The 19,424-nt window shown below is 17.0% G+C and overlaps 2 protein-coding genes across 2 annotated transcripts; both read left to right on the top strand.

Moving 5' to 3' along the window:
• The first annotated feature begins 6,213 nt into the window (after positions 1-6,213).
• On the top strand, positions 6,214-9,032 carry LOC122717553 (endocuticle structural glycoprotein SgAbd-2-like). The gene is made up of 4 exons (XM_043941759.1): positions 6,214-6,264; positions 7,342-7,463; positions 8,069-8,213; positions 8,777-9,032. The coding sequence occupies exons 1-4, from the start codon at positions 6,253-6,255 to the stop codon at positions 8,993-8,995; spliced, it is 498 nt and encodes a 165-aa protein (XP_043797694.1). The 5' UTR covers positions 6,214-6,252; the 3' UTR covers positions 8,996-9,032.
• Positions 9,033-16,698: 7,666 nt separating this feature from the next.
• LOC122717601 (26S proteasome regulatory subunit 7) lies at positions 16,699-19,411 on the top strand. The gene is made up of 6 exons (XM_043941824.1): positions 16,699-16,893; positions 16,961-16,998; positions 17,144-17,626; positions 17,732-17,896; positions 18,632-18,798; positions 18,918-19,411. Exons 1-6 carry the CDS (start codon positions 16,821-16,823, stop codon positions 19,294-19,296), a joined length of 1,305 nt encoding a protein of 434 aa, XP_043797759.1. The 5' UTR covers positions 16,699-16,820; the 3' UTR covers positions 19,297-19,411.
• Positions 19,412-19,424: the final 13 nt, after the last annotated feature.

Here is a 19,424-nt window from a genome sequence, read left to right on the forward strand (position 1 = left end):
CTATATTTTAAAATAAATGAGATTATTTGTTATTAATAATTCATTAAAGAAATTGTAATGAAAATTTTTGGAAAGGAAAATGTTGTTTGAAATTATTTCAGGAATTTCCAGTTAATGAATGTTCCCACATTTTTGGAATACTCTATATGTGTATATTTGGCATATTCTTTTATTTCTAGAATTTTAAATAATTAGACACTAACAAAATATCAATCAACTTAATAACTAAAAAAGAATTGAAAAGATTTAAATAATATTTCTCGGATATAATATAATGTAGATCTAAAATCGAGCATTAAAATTTAAAAATTCTTAAAAATTTGCAAATTCTTGTGAACATAAATTTCTAAACATCAATGTGTCAAAATTGATTTATATTTTCGATACTTTCTCAGGTCGGTAATTGTCTAGACTTGAATCATGATGCAATATAAAAATATTTTAAATGCATAAATTGCATTTAACAAATGATGCTAAAAACAAAAGATGCTAAAAAGCATCACTAAACATGTATACAAAACAATTTTTGATTTTTATATATATATTTTATATACATATGTCTGAGTTCATTGGAAATTTTCAAATATCTAGAAAAATACGAATGATATAAAAAAATTATTTTGAACAAAAATTGTTTAATAGGAAAAAATATATTAAACAACATTAAGTTTTTTTACATATGAATATTCATGCATAAATATACTATATAAAGGTCTATGATTTTTTAAAATAAAACTATTAATTTTTATTGTATTGATCAATAAAATTAATTATTTCTTATAAAAAACTATTAAGGCAATTATTATTATATTTATATCAAAAAATAATATAGAGATATTTGAATTTATTTAAGTTATTAAATTTATTAAATTTATTAATTTATTAAATTTAATTACTTGAAATTTGTAAAATTTATGATATGAAAGACAAAGGAAGCTTGAAATATCATTTCGCTCGAAATATCAATTCATATCATCGTATTTCTTGTTTATTGTTTTTCATTAATTTATATAAGTTTTATGAATTTTATATTAAAATTTCTCCTAACTATATGATATATAATATATATGATATAAATAATTTAATAATTTATTTCTTATAAGAAATAACGAACTGCATTAATTGATGATTATAATAAAAATTATAATTAAATATTATATAAAATATAATTGTAATAAAAATATATATAAAATATATATATTATATTATATATACAATATTTATTATTATTATATATAATAATATTTTATATTATAATTATACATATTTATTTAAAAATTTAAAATTCACTTTTATATGATCTCTACGCATTAATTTATAAAAGAACTATTAATATTGCATAATGCATATAAAATCTGTATATAAAATAACTTTTGTTTGAAAAATTTGTTCAAAAAATTTATCATTCATATTTTTTCAGATATTTTATACCCAGAAAAAAACCAAATATATTATAATATACATTTATAGATAAAAATTTACAATATATATATAAACATTTAGATAAATATTTTTCTAATAGAATAACAAATACTTTAAAAAAAATAATTATTATGTAAATAATTTTTGCTATTATTCAAATAATTTAATAAAATCATATTACAATATTATAATCAAATACTGTAATATTAAACAGAAAATTATTTAAAGAAATGGAATTTTTACATTAATATTAAGAAATTTTTATATTAAATATTTTATTGAAAATAATAAATAATGAATTAAATTTTTAAAATAACAATGATTTTTAAATTAAAACAATAAATTAATTAAAAATTAATTATAAAATAATTATCAATAATTTACAATTTTTTTACAATTTGCATAATTTTTCTTATTTATGTTAAACTATATTACATTTTTATATTCTATGTTATTTATATAAATATTTATGTATATATATATATATATATATTACCTTATTTTCTAATTTATTTATTATTTTCATATTATAGTTAAATATAGATAAAAATATATGCATGACATAAATATATGATATAGATATACGTATATATATCATGCGCATAAACATTGAAGTTGCTAAATAATTGCTTCAATTGACGATAGTTTTACAATTCTATACATTTAATTTAATCAAATTATCCAATTATGAAATAGAATCAAAATGATACTTTATACTGTTATGTAGAAGCCAGATCTTAAACATTACTTGAATCTGGTCTGACCTTTCTCGTTTTATTAACTACGTCAGTTCAGGTATGCTCTATCATCTCAAGCTTGGAGTCTCATAAAGATACAGATAGAAGCGCATACCTACGGGGTCCTTTCAGATCAGCTGTGTCTAGAAATTATGCAAAGTAATCTGCTATGTGCAATCCTGAATCACTTGAACTTTTTTCAACAGCAGCAGTTTTTCTAAAATTTTATTTACACATATAAATTTTTATTTTCATTTTCTGATTTTCTTTGATCTATTTGATATTAATAAATGAATAAATTATTGTTTTACAGTATTGATAATTTATCATTGTTATTTGAACCATTGCTTTTTAAATAAATTTAATATTTATTGAATGATTAGTTATCATTTTAATTATTTTCAAATTTTTGTTTAAATCTATGAATTATAGATTTTTAAATATATTTTAAAAGAAAATAAAAATGTATGTACTAGTATGTTAAATATTTATTTGTTAAATAAAATTTTTATAAAGTGATCAAATAAAAAATGATTTCTATTTCATAAGTTCTTATTTTGTTGTGTTTTGTTTAAATGTATGTAAATAAATAAATATATATATATATATGTCAATTAGAATATGGATTCAACATTCAATAATGTATTTTATTTATTAATATTTAAATAAAACAAAAATATTTAAAAATATATTAATTATATATTATATATTATATATTATATATTATATATTATATATTATATATATTATATATTATATTATATATTATATATTAATTATATTACTATTCTGTTACTATATATATTTCATATGCAAAATGATTCATTTTAATTTATAGATTTCTCGAAATTATTTTCTAACTTGTCAAAAGTATTTTAAACAATTTTTTTTTCTTTTTGCTTTTTCGAGAAAGAAGTTTTGTAAATATTATATATATATATATATATATATATATATATATATACATAATATACGCATAAAAATATATATAAAAGAGAAAGAGAAAGAGTCAAATTCGATTTTTTATATCAATATATAATATTAAACTTATATCAATATATTATTAATGTAAGAATTATTATAACATTTAAATATAAATTAAAATATATGAAGGAAGATACTTTTATGTTTGTTTTTGTTATTTTTTATATGTTAAATTTTATAAAATTAAAGTTGAAATATGTCCTAAACAATGGAATATTATAATGTTTCAATATAAATAGCTTAATAAATATTCAATATAATGACTTAAATAATTTTTATAAAAATAGCTAACTATATTAATTTCATTATATGATTCCGTTTAAAAAAGTGAATTTACATTAAATAACTTATCTCAAAATAAAAATCATTTAAAAAATTTTGCAAATTTTGATTCAATTTGAAAAGTAATAAATTAATAAATAATAACATTTATAAAGTAAGTTCTTATATATATCTTATATATTAACAAACTTTTAATTTAAATTAATTATTTCAATGTTAGAAATATAAATTTTAAGATTATACAAATGTTTTGAATAAACTTATAAAATAATTTTTATTTTATAAAATACTGTATACTTTTATTATTTATTTGTTATTAACATAATTTGGCATGATTATTTTTATTTATCAGTCAATAGATATAATTATTTATCATAAATATATATTACAAATATAATATATATATACATAAATATAATATAATATATACAAATATAATATAAATATATTAAACATAAATATTTATGATAAATATATATTACAAATATAAATTATAATATAGAATATGGTATATTAAAAATTAATATTATAAAAGATAAATATCGAGTTCAATTATAAATATTATAATAAATTTAAATATTGTGATAAAAAATATTAAAACAAGAAACATTCATAAGCATTCATATTATTGAATAATTATATCAATTTATATCTATATTAATATCTATATTAGTTTTTCAAATTTAAAATTCAAAGTTATCATATGATACAATGATTTAAATGAAAAAAATTTAATGAAAAGTAAAAATTACAACCCAACAATTACAAATACCATAATACATATTTTCCAATATTTCTATATTAATATATTAATATTCCAATTAATATTATATTCATTTCATAATAGCATTCGTTCATTTTCTTTGAAGCGCCTTAGTGCCTTATTATATTAGATACCTTAATCTAATTAGATGCTCTCTATTTATCTTATTAGGATAATTTCTTGTTTGAAACTTAATTTTTATTCATAGCAAAAAATTAATAAAATTTGAATATTTGTAAGAAAAATTATATATTTAAATATAAAAATTGCATATTCATATTTATGCAACTTATAAATATATAAAATATATTTAATTTTCCATACAGTATGTTTTTCTTAAATGTCTATACATGATTATTTCTTAAATATTAGATTCAAAAAAATGTTTTAAATCAAAATTATAATATAATATAAAAATAAATATAAGATAAATCATGATAATTTTGAGATAATGTTGAGATAATGACAATTCCAATTATTTTTAATTTTTACAATTCTATATTTTTTATTGCACATTTTTATTAATTAATATTTAAAAAATTATATACACATGTATATAGCCTTTTTCATAGGCTATTATTGAATTATTGACTTTCAAAGTTTATATATTACCAACATTAACATTATTCAATTTACCAAAATTGCTCAGTATATATATGTGTGCGTGCATGTGCTTTAATATAATGTAATCTAAATAGCCTTAATTATTCGTTTTTTGAAAGAATTAAAATATATACTCGCTTATATTTATAAAAATATTTATTATGAAGTAACAATTAAAATAATATTAGATAATGGAAAAATTAAAATGATATTAAATTATTTAAATTATTTCAATTGTATTTATACATTTTGTTACATGTTAATATAAAAAAAATTTGTATGTAAAAAATAGTATTTTGCTTTTTTTATTAATTTTCAAATACAATAAAATGCAATTCGTCAGTATATATATATTATATTTATATCATTCATTACTTGTTTTTTTTTATTATCATTTATTTTTAATTGGGAAATCTTATGTTCTAAATATGTGAAAATAGAAAAAATTTTACAATATTTTATAAATAATAAAAATATTATGATAATAATAATTTTATAAATAATCTATTAGTCTAATCTATTATTATCTATATGTATCTATATTTAAAAAGTAAAGTTAATAACTTTTTGTTAATCTTATAATCTCAGTCTAAAATAATTTTTTACAATCTTTTTTATTTGTTTTATTATTATTAAATTATTAATGAAATAAAAATATAAAATATAATATTTTAAATAAAATATTTATTGTTTTGAAAAATTTATATTATATTTTTTATTATTTAAATTTAAAACATATATATATAATATAAATATACATATTATGTTTACTTATATTTTATTTTACTATAACATAAGTTCTTATATACATATTTCAACAAAATATTAATTCTAGAAACATATAATATATCATATAAATTATTATTTTGAGATATAAAATTATTTATTTATTTTAATAAAATTAAAAATAATTAACAAAACTAAATTATTTAAAAAGAAATTTATTTAATTTATATACACATAAATCAAATAAAACATAAAGTAATGAAATATTTAATTTAAAAATTGTATATATATCCAAACTTGTATTTTGTTGTTAATTTTTAATAAAATATTTAAATTTTATAAATAATAAATTAAGTGATAAATTACTTTAAAAGTATTAATAAATAATCACTAAAATTCTATAAAATATACATGTCTTCAATTGCACAATTATTTATAAGTATTTCGATAAACTCAGTAAATAATGAACAAGTAGCTACCGACCGACGCTTGTTTCTGAAAGATTTGCGTGAAGAAACATTAATTCTAGCATGTAAGATGTTGGAGAACAAAACTGAGGTGGGGCAGAATTGTGAGGGCGAAAAGTTATGAGGAGAACGGTTAGATATATGAACAGGGAATGGGAAGGGAAGACTCTTCTTGAGCGTCTTCATATAAATGCTGGCAGTATTATACTCACGGTACTGCAGATTCGATCTTGTTCAAATCTACGCGCGATATTCAGCAACCATCATCATGCAGCGCATAGTGAGTGATTATAAATGTATTAACATATAAGTGATTCAAAATTAAAATAAACACGATTTTTCTCATTTAATTGATATATTCTAAATATATTAATACTTCATTCTTATATTTTGTACTATTAATATCATTAATATTCTAATATTTAAAGAAATCAAAAATATAAGTTCGTAGATAATTTAGTTACTTAAATAAGCAAATTAATCAATTAATAAAATATTACATTTTATATTTTTTTTATATTAACCTTTGGTTAATTATTATTTGATCTTATATTTTTCACATTTCTTAATATTTATTTTATTTTCAAGAAATATTTTCCATATATATATCCTTTTTAAAAAAATATTTTTCATAATTTTAAATTTTACTATATAAATATATTAATCTAAAATATATTAATTTATATAAATATATTAAATCTATTACAAATATCATATATTTATTCTAAAAGTTATTTTAAATTGTATATTATATAAATTGTTAGTATATTTGTATCTAATCGACTTTAGAAGTTGGTATAAAAAATAAATAAATACAAAAGTTAATATAAAAAATATTGATTAAGATTTATTTACAAGCAATTGAAGTTTATAATAATAAACTTATAATAATAAACTATAATAATGAAATAAGAAACAAATAAAAGTAAATTCGTTTTATTTTTATTATTATTTCTCTTTGTCTTTACTTCGCTAATACAAATTTGTTTAATACTTAATAAATAAGCCTGAATTAACATTTTTCTATTTCCTTTTTTTTAAAGATCTTAAAATCGATTCTTTGAAAATGTTATACAAATATTAACATCCTATATAAATTTAAAAGTTAGAAATATAATAGAAATATAATATATAGAAATAATATATATAATATAATAATATATAGTTATAGCATATAATATATATAAATTATTATACTCATATCTTAATTTCGCACAAATCTATTTTTATTAATATAAAATATAATTATATTAATATAATATAAAATATATAATTAGTAAACAATACTTGTAATAAAAATTATAATATTTATAAAATTTTAATATATTGAAATTAATTAAAATGGCTAAAATTTCAGTTATTGGTGTTCAGTTTATTTGGCTGTGCTCTTGGACAATATGGTGCATTTCATGGTTTTCCAACACAAAATGCTTATCGATCAACACCTAAACCAATTTATCAACAACCAACAATACAAGCGTTAGTAGTATATATCCCAAGTATACATCCCAGTATAAGTATATATTTATATACATACTATATATTTTATTATATACAATAAAAACAGTTAAATACTATTTTTCTAATTTGATAATAACAATTGTTTTATAATAACTTTTGGTCAAATTCAAGAATTCTTTAAATTTAGAACATGCCAGTCATTCTAAACTTTTAACTAATTTGAGATGTCAATATTTACCTAAGAACTCAATTTTATCGGATAATATTCTTTTATTATTATACTCTGAAGTTAAGAATAAAAAAATATATATATCCATTTTATATGTAATCAGTTGAAATAAATAATAAATGATTATCTATTTATAAGAATTCTTAAATAAATAATCACTATTATTCAAATTATTAGAAATGAAATATTGTGAACATAATATAATAAAATAAATTATATGTAAGTAACAATTAAGAATTAACATTGCAAGTATGCATTATCGAAATATTGTTTGATAATTTTTTCTTTCTAGCTTTTTATGTATTTTATATTTCTTATAAAAATATATTATTAAATCATAAATCAATCTTAAAAGTATTTGAATTTTATATAATAGAATATTTATTCTTTTTAGTACTCCTGGAAGATTTATAGCTATACGTAGTCAACAAAAAGATACATATCCAGATGGAACTTATACATTTAGCTATGATACCGAAAACGGAATTTCAGTTGCTGAAAGCGGAAGACCTCAAGGTGCTCCACCAACACAAACCGAGGTAAATTTTTTCATTATTTATTTAATAAATTCTTTCTTTATTTTATTATTAATATAATTTCTTCAATATAATTTCATACTACAAATCACATTTTCTATTTATCGAATAAAATTTTTTATATTCAAATAAAGCATGGAACAAGTAATAATGCTTTCGCAGTATAAAATTTATTATTATATAAATTATTATTTCATTAACGTGTTCTTACTTTAAACTATATTTATCATCATTATAATTATGTCATAAGATTTTAACACAAATTACATTAAATAACTTTTAAAAGTGTTAAATTATTTTATTAATTATATAATTTTATATTTTTACTTATAAATTATATTATATATTATAAAATATATTATTATAATTATATATTATATATTATAAAATTATTAAGTTATTAAATTATTACGATAAATTAAATTATTTTTAAAATTGTTTGTATTATTTTATATCCCAATATTAAATGAATTTTTAATGAATATTTAAATATTCATATCTATAATATAGATATAGTATAGTTATATAGTATTTAGAATTTTAGTCCCAAATATATTATTTTATAGATTGTTCAAGGAAGATATTCCTATACTGCACCGGATGGTACTCCTATTAATTTGGAATATACAGCAGATGAAAATGGTTTCCATCCTCAAGGTGCACATTTACCAACTCCTCCTCCTATTCCAGAAGCAATTAGACGAGCACTTGCAGCTAATCCACCTGGACCTGATGATTCAGATTATAGACAATCATATAATCCAAATCTTTACCGAAGATATTAAATAAAATATTAATTAATTAAATGATTTTAAGAATTTCCAAGCTTGCACTTAATCTATATTGCCGTATAATCCGACCAAATATGTACATATGTATATCATACATAATAGAAATCAAGATTCAACATAATATAACAGTCATTATATAATAGATGAATAAATATTTTTTATTTTTTCTCACTTTATTTAAGTCCCTCTATATTCTTTCCTTTATTTAAAAAGATATTTTTTACAAATTATTTTAGGATATAATAATATCTATCTTTAATTTTATTTACTATTTAAATCTATTTGAATATATTTAGATAATATTATTTATAATATTATTTACGCAATATATAAATTTATGTAATCCTATAAGAATATTTGATTATTATAACTTCATATAGTTATCACATAACTTGTAACAATAAATGATCTTTCTAACATGATAATTCATCATATTTTAGATATAAACATGCATGTTGTATCAGAAATGCATATGTTATATTAGAAATGGGGATATTCAAAAAATGTATTTAATAAAATAAAAATATTTGTGCTAATTAATTATGATTTTAAATTTATATTTTAAAAAATTTATATTTTATTATAATATAAATATTCTAATATTTATAAATAATAGATATATATTTTTTCTCTTATTTAAAAAAATATACATATATACTTCTGGAAATTTTTTCCAGAATATAATTCTTTTATTATAAATAAATAAAGAATATAATTCTTTTATTATAAATAATTATTTCTCTATTATTACTTATTTTATTATTAATTATTTCTCTATTTCTATTGCACAAATCAGTTATATTTCTATTAAAAAATTTGATAAGAGAATTTATAGAGAAAGAGAAAGAAAAAAGAGAGAGTACAGTACAATATCTAAAATTTTTCACTTTTCGATATATTAAAAAAAGCATAATAGAAATAAATGTGTAATTATTCATTTTTATTTTTATATCCTTGTTTTAAAATATCTTTGAATAATAATAATTTTAAAAATAATAATTAATATATTTAAAATATATAAGTGTTAGTTAAATTATAATTTTATATAATAGTATTATAATTATAATAATATTTGCATTTTCAATTATTAAAATATTATATATATTAAAAATATATATATTAATATATATATATTAAAAATATTTTTTTAATTATTTTTTATCAAAAGATTGAATTAATAATTAATTATTATATATAAACAAATATATAGATTATAAATTATTATTAAAATTAAATCAATGAACATATGTATGAAATTTTAACAAATATGAAAACTTATTTACTTATATTTGTATTTATAAATAAACAATTTGTTTTTGTTAAAAATATATATTTTCTATCAACAATTTTTAATTATCAATTATCAAAATTTTTTAAATAAAATTATTTAATAAATTAAATAAAATTAAATAAAATTAAATAAAATTAAAATTTTTTTAATAAAATTAAAGATAGATATAATTATATCCTAAAATAATTTGTAAAAAATATTATTTTATTTAAAAATTTTTAAATTTTTAATTTTATAAAGTTAAAATAAATTATGCGATCTAATAAAAATATTTTGTTAAAGTAAATAAAATTAAATGAAATTATTGATAATAAAAGCAAATTACTAACGTAATCTTGTAATTTGATAATATTATGATTTATGTTAAATCAAAATTAATTGAAATTGATTTCTAAAAATAAATTTTCTTACATTAAATAAATACATTAATTAAATATACATTTGTAATAGATCACAGTGATGACCCATAACGTAATTTATGAATTCCTTAATACTACGCGAAAGCATGTTAGTTGAACTTCAATTGCACCATGCCTCTAACTAATATGTAAGAAATGCAGTAAAAGAGGGCTGGGATGAGTACAGGTGAAAGTGTTCTATTGGATCTTTCATTATCTTACACTTTTCTGCTCATCATTCCGGTCAAGGACTAATACGATGCAACTTGGGCGGTTCCTGCACTTCCTTTGAGACGTTCATCCAACTGTATCACTAAAAATCGTATGCAAAGCATGTTTATAATATATATTGGATAAATTATAATTATTACTATTAGATTGAAAATATCTAAAATAAAAAATATAATTATTATATAATAATATTATATAATATATTATATAATTAATATTATATATTATAATTATATATATATATACAGTAGTAAAAGAATTTGTTTCTTTCAGATTTAATATGAAAAAGATAGTTTCTATGAAATTAATTTTTAAAATGCTACAAAAGTTTCAGTGTTACAATTGTTTATTGTTTTAAAAAGATTTTATCATATTTTTTCAGTTTTTAAATGTTATTTTTGTCAATTAAATGTTATCGTCAATTATTTTTATTTATAATTACATATTCTATATTATAAATTTATTAATATTTTAAAATAAATATGTAAAATAATATTAGTAATATAAATGAATATATTAAGAAAATTTGCGAAATGATATTATTTTTTAATATATTCTAAATATCCGAATTTTTCTATCTAAAATTATTTTGTACACATACACAAAACATTGATCAGATTTGCTGAATATAAAAATTAAATTATTATTTATAAAAAAAAAATTACTTATAAAATCAAATGATGAAAATGATAATTAATTTAAGTTCATGATATTTTAAAAAATTCTTAATCAAATTTAAATTTTAAAAATTTAAATATTATTATAAAAAGTAACTTTTATTCGTTATTATAAATCATCATTCTTTATACTAAATATGTAAAGAGTATTTTATAAAATATTATTTTTTATAAATATATTAAATTTTCTTTTTATTAACAATGAAAATGTTCACATCTTATTTATAATGCAACAATTATTTTTTTTTATATATAATTATTTTATATTTATTAAACAATTTTTATATAAAATATTTTTTTCCATTTAAATTGAATCATGTTATCAATATATATTTATTTGACAGATATTCAAATTATTGATTATATATAAAAATATTTCAAATTTGAATAGTTTCAGCAGACGTATAATATAATTGATTTTTTAATATATATATATGAAGAACAATTTTGTTTTTTCTAATTGAATCACATATTTTTTATTACATTATTGAATGCAATATATCCTAAAAAATTACTGAGGTTTTTAAAACTTAAAATTATGAATTAAATACATATTTTGATTTAAATATTGTATAAAATATAATATATCTTTTTAAAGTCAATATTCAAATGTTCTTCAGATTAGATAGAGAGATTTATTATATTTCTAAATGATCAAACATGTATCTTTGCGTAGAAAGATTTTTTGATATTCCTGAATAATTTTCTGTTTTAAATTATTAGACATTATACATTTTTCTACATATACTTTATTTTTTAAATATATTTTTTTTTAATATTTAATGAAAATTGAATAGAACCATCTCTTTCTATTCAATTTTCCAATTCCTGATTTAGATACAAATTATATGTCGAATATTATTTATATTTCAATAATTATACTTGTATTTATTTCATACAAAATAATATGATATCGAAACAGTGATACTTATAAATATTTTGATGTTCAAAAGAATCGAACATGTAATAATTGAATTTTAAAAATCAAAATTGTATATAATAGATTTTAAATTATAAAATAATTAGAATATATAGAATATAATTAATTTTAAAAATAATAAAAAAAATGATTAAAAAGAAAATTTTCGATAAGTTATTCATTATCATTATTTTCAAAATTTCGAACCTATTTAATCATAGTTTTAATATATTTAATAATATTATTTTTGTCTTCTAAAATATGTTATAAAAGATTCAAATTTATCTTGCATAAATTCGAGCATATTTAAAAATACTTAAATATTTTTATTTTTCTAATAACTATGTAAAAAATTTCAATTCAATCAAAGTTCGAATTTAATTATTGATTAATAGTTATTAACACTTTCAAAATTTTATCATTATTGCTTAATGAATTTATGTAACATTCTTTTTTTGCTATAGGTTATTAATATCTATATATTAATTTCTATAAATTATATAATTATAATATCTATAAATTTAAAGTTTCTTTCTGTAATATTTTTTAAATATTTATCCGTTGATTATGATATTTATCCATTGTAATTATATACACACAAATACACACACACACACACACACACACACATATATATATATATATATATTGTAATAAAATTATTATTTATTAGCTTTTTAATTTTAATTTATAAAATTAAAATAAAAAAAAATAATTTGAAATAGAAGTCTTAAGAGGCTCAAAATTTATTTTCTTTAAAAAGATTTTTTTTGATTCAAAAACTTCTATACACATATTTGATGATTTTGAAATAAATAGTCAATCGTGTTTTATTAGAAGATATCCTCGTCTTGTATATTATTATATTATTAAATTCTTTAAAAATAATATTCCTTTTTTTTACAAACAATATAATTGGATCATCAATAATTAAAGATTCTAAATTTTCTAAATAATATATCATGATCATAATAATATATCATACATCACACATAATAAACATTTTACATCATTTCGCATCGCTTTGAATGGTCTAATCAAATTAATTAAAATAATAATTAAAATAATTTGATAAAAGTTAACAGTATTCCAAAAGATGAATTTGGAATATCAAATATTGTTTGATTTCAAATGAGCATAATTTCAAAATTAATACATGGATTATAAAAATTTAAACTTATATATGTAATATATACATATATTACATATAATAATAATAATTATTATCATTATTATTATTATTATTATTATTATTACGTAAAGAAAGTAATTAATATTAAAATTTATAATATTTATTTATATTATATATAAACATATTGTATTTAGCATAAAAATATTATTCAAACTGTTAAATAATGTGAAAATTAAAATAAAATATTATAATGTAAATATAATATAATATTTCATGAAATATATTCGTTATTATATTTTGTTATAAATATATTCGTTCGTATATTCGTTATTATATTTTAAAACAAGATAGAATGCATTAAATACAAAGAATTAATATTATATTTTATTCTTTTCTTTTTCAGATGACATTTCTTTAGATAATATAAAATATTGATTAATTGAAGAAAATATAATACTATACAGATATATATTCAAATAAGATATTTGATGTTGAATATCAAAATTCGAACTAATATGCTACAATATGTGAACAACACTTCTACACGTTGATTTATTTTATACCTATAAATATGTTCAACAATTAATATAATATAAATTCAATTTTTAATTTTTTTTAATAATGTCTATATGATTATTTTTGTAAATATTATAAATGAAAAAAATGTTTATGAAAATTAACATCGAAGAAAATATATCATAATAATTATTTGACCTTGAAATAATGTTGAAGAATTCTGTAAAAGTCAATTTTTTAAATTAATCAAATTTTTAGATGGAATTATATATTTTTTATTGAATATTTTTATATCCATTTTTTTTCTTTTTAAAAACGTATTTAAAACATTACATATATTTTTCATAAATCATTTTTGAATTATTAATTTTTAATGTTTACACATTATATGGTTATCGACATTAGTGTTATCCAATATACACTGCAAGCAAATTACTCAGTCGAATTTTACATTAACTAAAAGACTTCATTTTGTATATGTGAGCTTAATGTGGTATGGTGTAATCTAAGTATAGCTATTATTTAATGTATTCTTCACTATTAAGAGTAATATTTCTTTAATATATGTTGAAATTATTTTTCTATCTTCTTTAACATCTCAAGTATTATTTTTATATATTATTATTAATTTTATTATGTGTTAATATAATTCTATTTTAATTGAAATTGTATTATGTATCTTCATAGGAAAAAATATATAGTTAATTTGCAAATTTTGATGATCATATTAGCCAAAATATTCAATCTTATTATGAAAAATATTATTTCATATATAATCAGTTTTTCATTAATAACATGTAATTTTTAAAACAACATATTTCTTTTTTCTTGTAATTTCATAAAATCATTGTAATATACAAAATCTAACTGAACAATTTTTTTTTGAATTCTTGTTTTATATATATATATATATATATTATTATTATATATATATATAATTAATGTCGACAGCAACTTTCTCAGTTAATGAAACTCTGAAAATTAATAATTCAATTATGGCTTTTAAAAATAATCAATTAATTATCTGAATAATTATTCAAAATTTTTGTATAAAATTAAATTTAATTTATAATTACTCGAATGTTAATTATTAGCTGAATCATTAAGTTTATTAATTATTTTAATGCAGTTTTTTTATTATTAACTTAACGAAACGATAGTTATTCTAATAAAATAATTCATTAAAATAATTTTATTCGAAATTTTAATTAATTAATTTATAAATTAATAATATTAGTAAAATGGCAAATTTGTAATATAAATTTTTCATAATTTAATAATTTTATGTCAAATAACATAATTGAATGATAATTGTAATATTTATTGATAAATTTTAATTTATTTTATTATCAAATTTATTATTCTTATGCAATTTATGAAGACTAATAATTTATAATTTACTTTATATCTTATAAAATTTAATATTTCAATAATAATATTTGTTCAATTAGTTAAAAGTACTTGAAATAAAATCTAACTAAATATGAACAAAAATTTATTTTATAAAAGATATATTGATAATTATGTATAAAAAACAAAGCAATTGATTTATTAATTTTAATAGTCTTTAAATACATCGTCAATTATCATTAATCTGACAATAGTAATTTTATTTATACATACTTTGATTTTTAAACTTAATTTTAGAAATATTAATATTAATATAATTACTATTTTTCAGGTTTTTTAGTTTTTCTTTTACGTTTAATATAATTGAAAATAAAAAATATTTATTAAAAAAATAAATTATATTATTAATGAATGATCTGAATTATTAATTAAAACAAGTGCTAAATATGACATAAATATCTATATAACAATATAGTCTGTATTATAAAATGCAGAAAGTTGTATTTATTTTCATTTATTTATTATAAAATTTAATAATATTTTCAAATTAAATTATATTAACACACATAAAAATTTTCACTCTTCTTATAAATAATAATTATATATCATTTTGAACAAAAATAATAATAAATTAATTGTGTATTATATGTAAAAAAATTTTATAATTTTATACTTCACGTATAATATGAAAATTTTTTGTAAATTATTCAACAATAATAATAATATTAATATATTAATATTTCAAAAAAATTAATATTTCAATATAGTTTATCTTTGTACTTTATTTAATAATAAAATTGTAAATGTTATATGAAATATTAAATGTAATTAATCATAATATATGTTTAAATTAAATTTAAATTCACAAATAATATTACAAATCATAATAAAATATATTTTAAAATTAATTTAAATTTCTTGATATCGTAAAAAATAGTTTTTTTTTTAATATAAAAATATAATTTAATAATACTATAAATATTAAAAATTATAATGCAAAATATTATATGTCAATATAATATGTCACTATAATAATATTAGTACAAACTAATAACAATATAAAATTTTATATATATTATTATAATTCAAATAAATGTAACATTTTTATCTACATATGCAAACATTGCATTGATACAAAAAATAATAGTTTACATTTATTATTATAGAGGTCAGTCAAAAATTTTGTGTTTTCGCTAGTAATGGCAAGTAAAAACCTAACCTTAAATCTGATTTTCATCAATTTCTTTATTTATTGAACAAAATACGTTTGTTTTTAACGCTGAGAAAAACTTAATTAATATAAAAATGCCTGATCATCTAGGAGAAGATATGCGAAAAGTAAAAAGTGAAGAGGGAAAAGAAGAAAAAGAAATAAAGTGTAGGTTTTAATAAATTATTATTTGCCTTTAATTGTCGAGATATAATAGAATTTATTTAAATTTTAGCTTTGGATGAAGGAGATATTGCTCTACTTAAAACTTATGTAAGTAAAACTATATGTAATAATTTTGAAAAAAAAAATAATTTTCTTTAATGATAGATTTAAAAATAATAGATTTGTAATAGATTTAAAAATAAAAATTCTTGGAATTATTTTCTAAAATAAAATTAACATATTTTTTATATAGGGTCAAGGACAATATACAAAAAGTATTAAAGCTGTTGAAGAAGATATACAAACAATAATTAAACGTGTTAATGAATTGACTGGAATTAAAGAGTCTGATACTGGTCTTGCACCACCTGCTTTATGGGATTTAGCTGCAGATAAACAAACTTTACAAAATGAGCAACCATTACAAGTTGCACGTTGTACTAAAATAATTAATGCAAATTCTGATGATCCTAAGTATATTATAAATGTAAAACAATTTGCAAAATTTGTAGTTGATTTAGCAGATTCAGTTGCTCCAACTGACATTGAAGAAGGTATGCGAGTAGGAGTGGATCGTAATAAATATCAGATTCATATTCCACTTCCACCAAAAATTGATCCAACTGTAACAATGATGCAAGTTGAAGAGAAACCTGATGTCACATATAGTGATGTTGGAGGTTGTAAAGAACAAATTGAAAAATTAAGAGAAGTTGTTGAAACACCTTTATTACATGTTAGTATTTTATAAATATTGAATTACAATTTTTATAGAAAAATAGATATAATAATTTCTAATAATATCAAATAATAGAAAAATATGATAATTTATTTATTATAGCCAGAAAAATTTGTTAATTTGGGAATTGAACCACCTAAAGGAGTATTATTATTTGGACCACCAGGTACAGGCAAAACTTTATGTGCTAGAGCTGTAGCTAATAGAACAGATGCTTGTTTTATTCGTGTGATTGGTTCAGAATTGGTTCAAAAATATGTTGGTGAGGTAAATATAACATAATATGACTTTATTATTAAATTATTTATTATTAATTTAGATTTTATTATTAAACTTTATTATTGATTACAAAATAGTATGTATGTAAAAAATTTACATAAAAAAATGAAAAAATCTTTTAGCAAATATAATATAAATTTATAACACAAAAAAATTTATAGCAACATTTTTTAAAATATTTTTATTTATTTTCAATATTTTTTGTTTCTATTAGTAAATTTCCATTTTTGTTAATAGTTTAAAGTTTTTCTTATATATATAATAACTGTTTATATGTAATATATAATTATATATATAATATATATAATATATATATAATATATATATGTATAAATATTTTTAAAAAATTGTTCATTTTGAAAAAAATATATATATATTCAATATGAATTATATATAAATGAATAATATATAATACCTTATTTATTATATTATTATTAATATACATTATTATTATTAATGTACATTATTATTATAATATACATATATAAATTATCTACTTATTTATCTATCTAAATTATAAATTAAATGAATTGTTTTAATCTAATTGTTTTAAAAAATTTTAATGCAATAAAAATTTTTTTTATTTAGATTAGAATTAAACTAGTATATTTTAATTCCTTTATGAACATTTTAAATAATGGGAAAAAATAATATCTTATTTATTATTATTATTATGTTGTTGTTGTTGTTATTATTATTATTATTATTATTATTATGTAATAGGGTGCTCGCATGGTAAGAGAATTATTTGAAATGGCACGTAGTAAAAAAGCTTGTTTAATATTTTTTGATGAAATTGATGCTATTGGAGGAGCTCGATTTGATGATGGAGCTGGTGGTGATAATGAAGTACAACGTACTATGCTTGAACTTATTAATCAATTAGATGGGTAAAAGATATTTTTTTCTTCTTATATATTCTAATTAATTTTTATTAACTTTAAGTTTATTAGTAATTAATAATACAAATAATAATATTATTACATTTATTTGATTTTAACTATTTCAGTTTTGATCCACGAGGTAATATTAAGGTATTAATGGCAACAAATAGACCAGATACATTAGATCCAGCATTGATGCGACCAGGACGTTTAGATAGAAAGGTAGAATTCGGATTACCGGACTTAGAAGGACGAACACATATTTTTAAAATTCATGCACGTTCAATGAGCGTAGAAAGAGACATCAGATTTGAACTTCTTGCACGCTTATGCCCTAATAGTACTGGAGCTGAAATTCGTTCTGTTTGTACAGAAGCTGGTATGTTTGCAATTCGTGCACGTCGTAAAGTAGCTACGGAAAAAGACTTTTTAGAAGCTGTAAACAAAGTAATTAAATCTTACGCTAAATTTTCTGCAACTCCTAAATATATGACTTATAATTAAAGAATTAATTCTTATTCTCAAATATTTATATGGTTACAATATTATATTGCTAATTATAACATACAAATTAATCATTATAATTTGATTATAAAGTACATAATAAATTGCAATTTGTTTTTTACTTAATA

Source organism: Apis laboriosa, unplaced genomic scaffold, assembly GCF_014066325.1.
Source record: "Apis laboriosa isolate Shangri-la unplaced genomic scaffold, ASM1406632v1 scaffold53_cov140, whole genome shotgun sequence".
Lineage (NCBI taxonomy): Eukaryota > Metazoa > Arthropoda > Insecta > Hymenoptera > Apidae > Apis > Apis laboriosa.

Excerpts from the sequence above, each read along its gene's own strand:
- LOC122717601 (XM_043941824.1), top strand. The coding sequence starts at position 16,821 with ATGCCTGATCATCTAGGAGAAGATATGCGAAAAGTAAAAAGTGAAGAG. Across the intron at positions 16,999-17,143 it reads TTGCTCTACTTAAAACTTAT|GGTCAAGGACAATATACAAA; the intron begins GTAAGTAAAACT and ends TTTTTTATATAG. Across the intron at positions 17,897-18,631 it reads TTCAAAAATATGTTGGTGAG|GGTGCTCGCATGGTAAGAGA; the intron begins GTAAATATAACA and ends ATTATGTAATAG.
- LOC122717553 (XM_043941759.1), top strand. Across the intron at positions 7,464-8,068 it reads CAACAACCAACAATACAAGC|TACTCCTGGAAGATTTATAG; the intron begins GTTAGTAGTATA and ends TATTCTTTTTAG. Across the intron at positions 8,214-8,776 it reads CTCCACCAACACAAACCGAG|ATTGTTCAAGGAAGATATTC; the intron begins GTAAATTTTTTC and ends ATTATTTTATAG.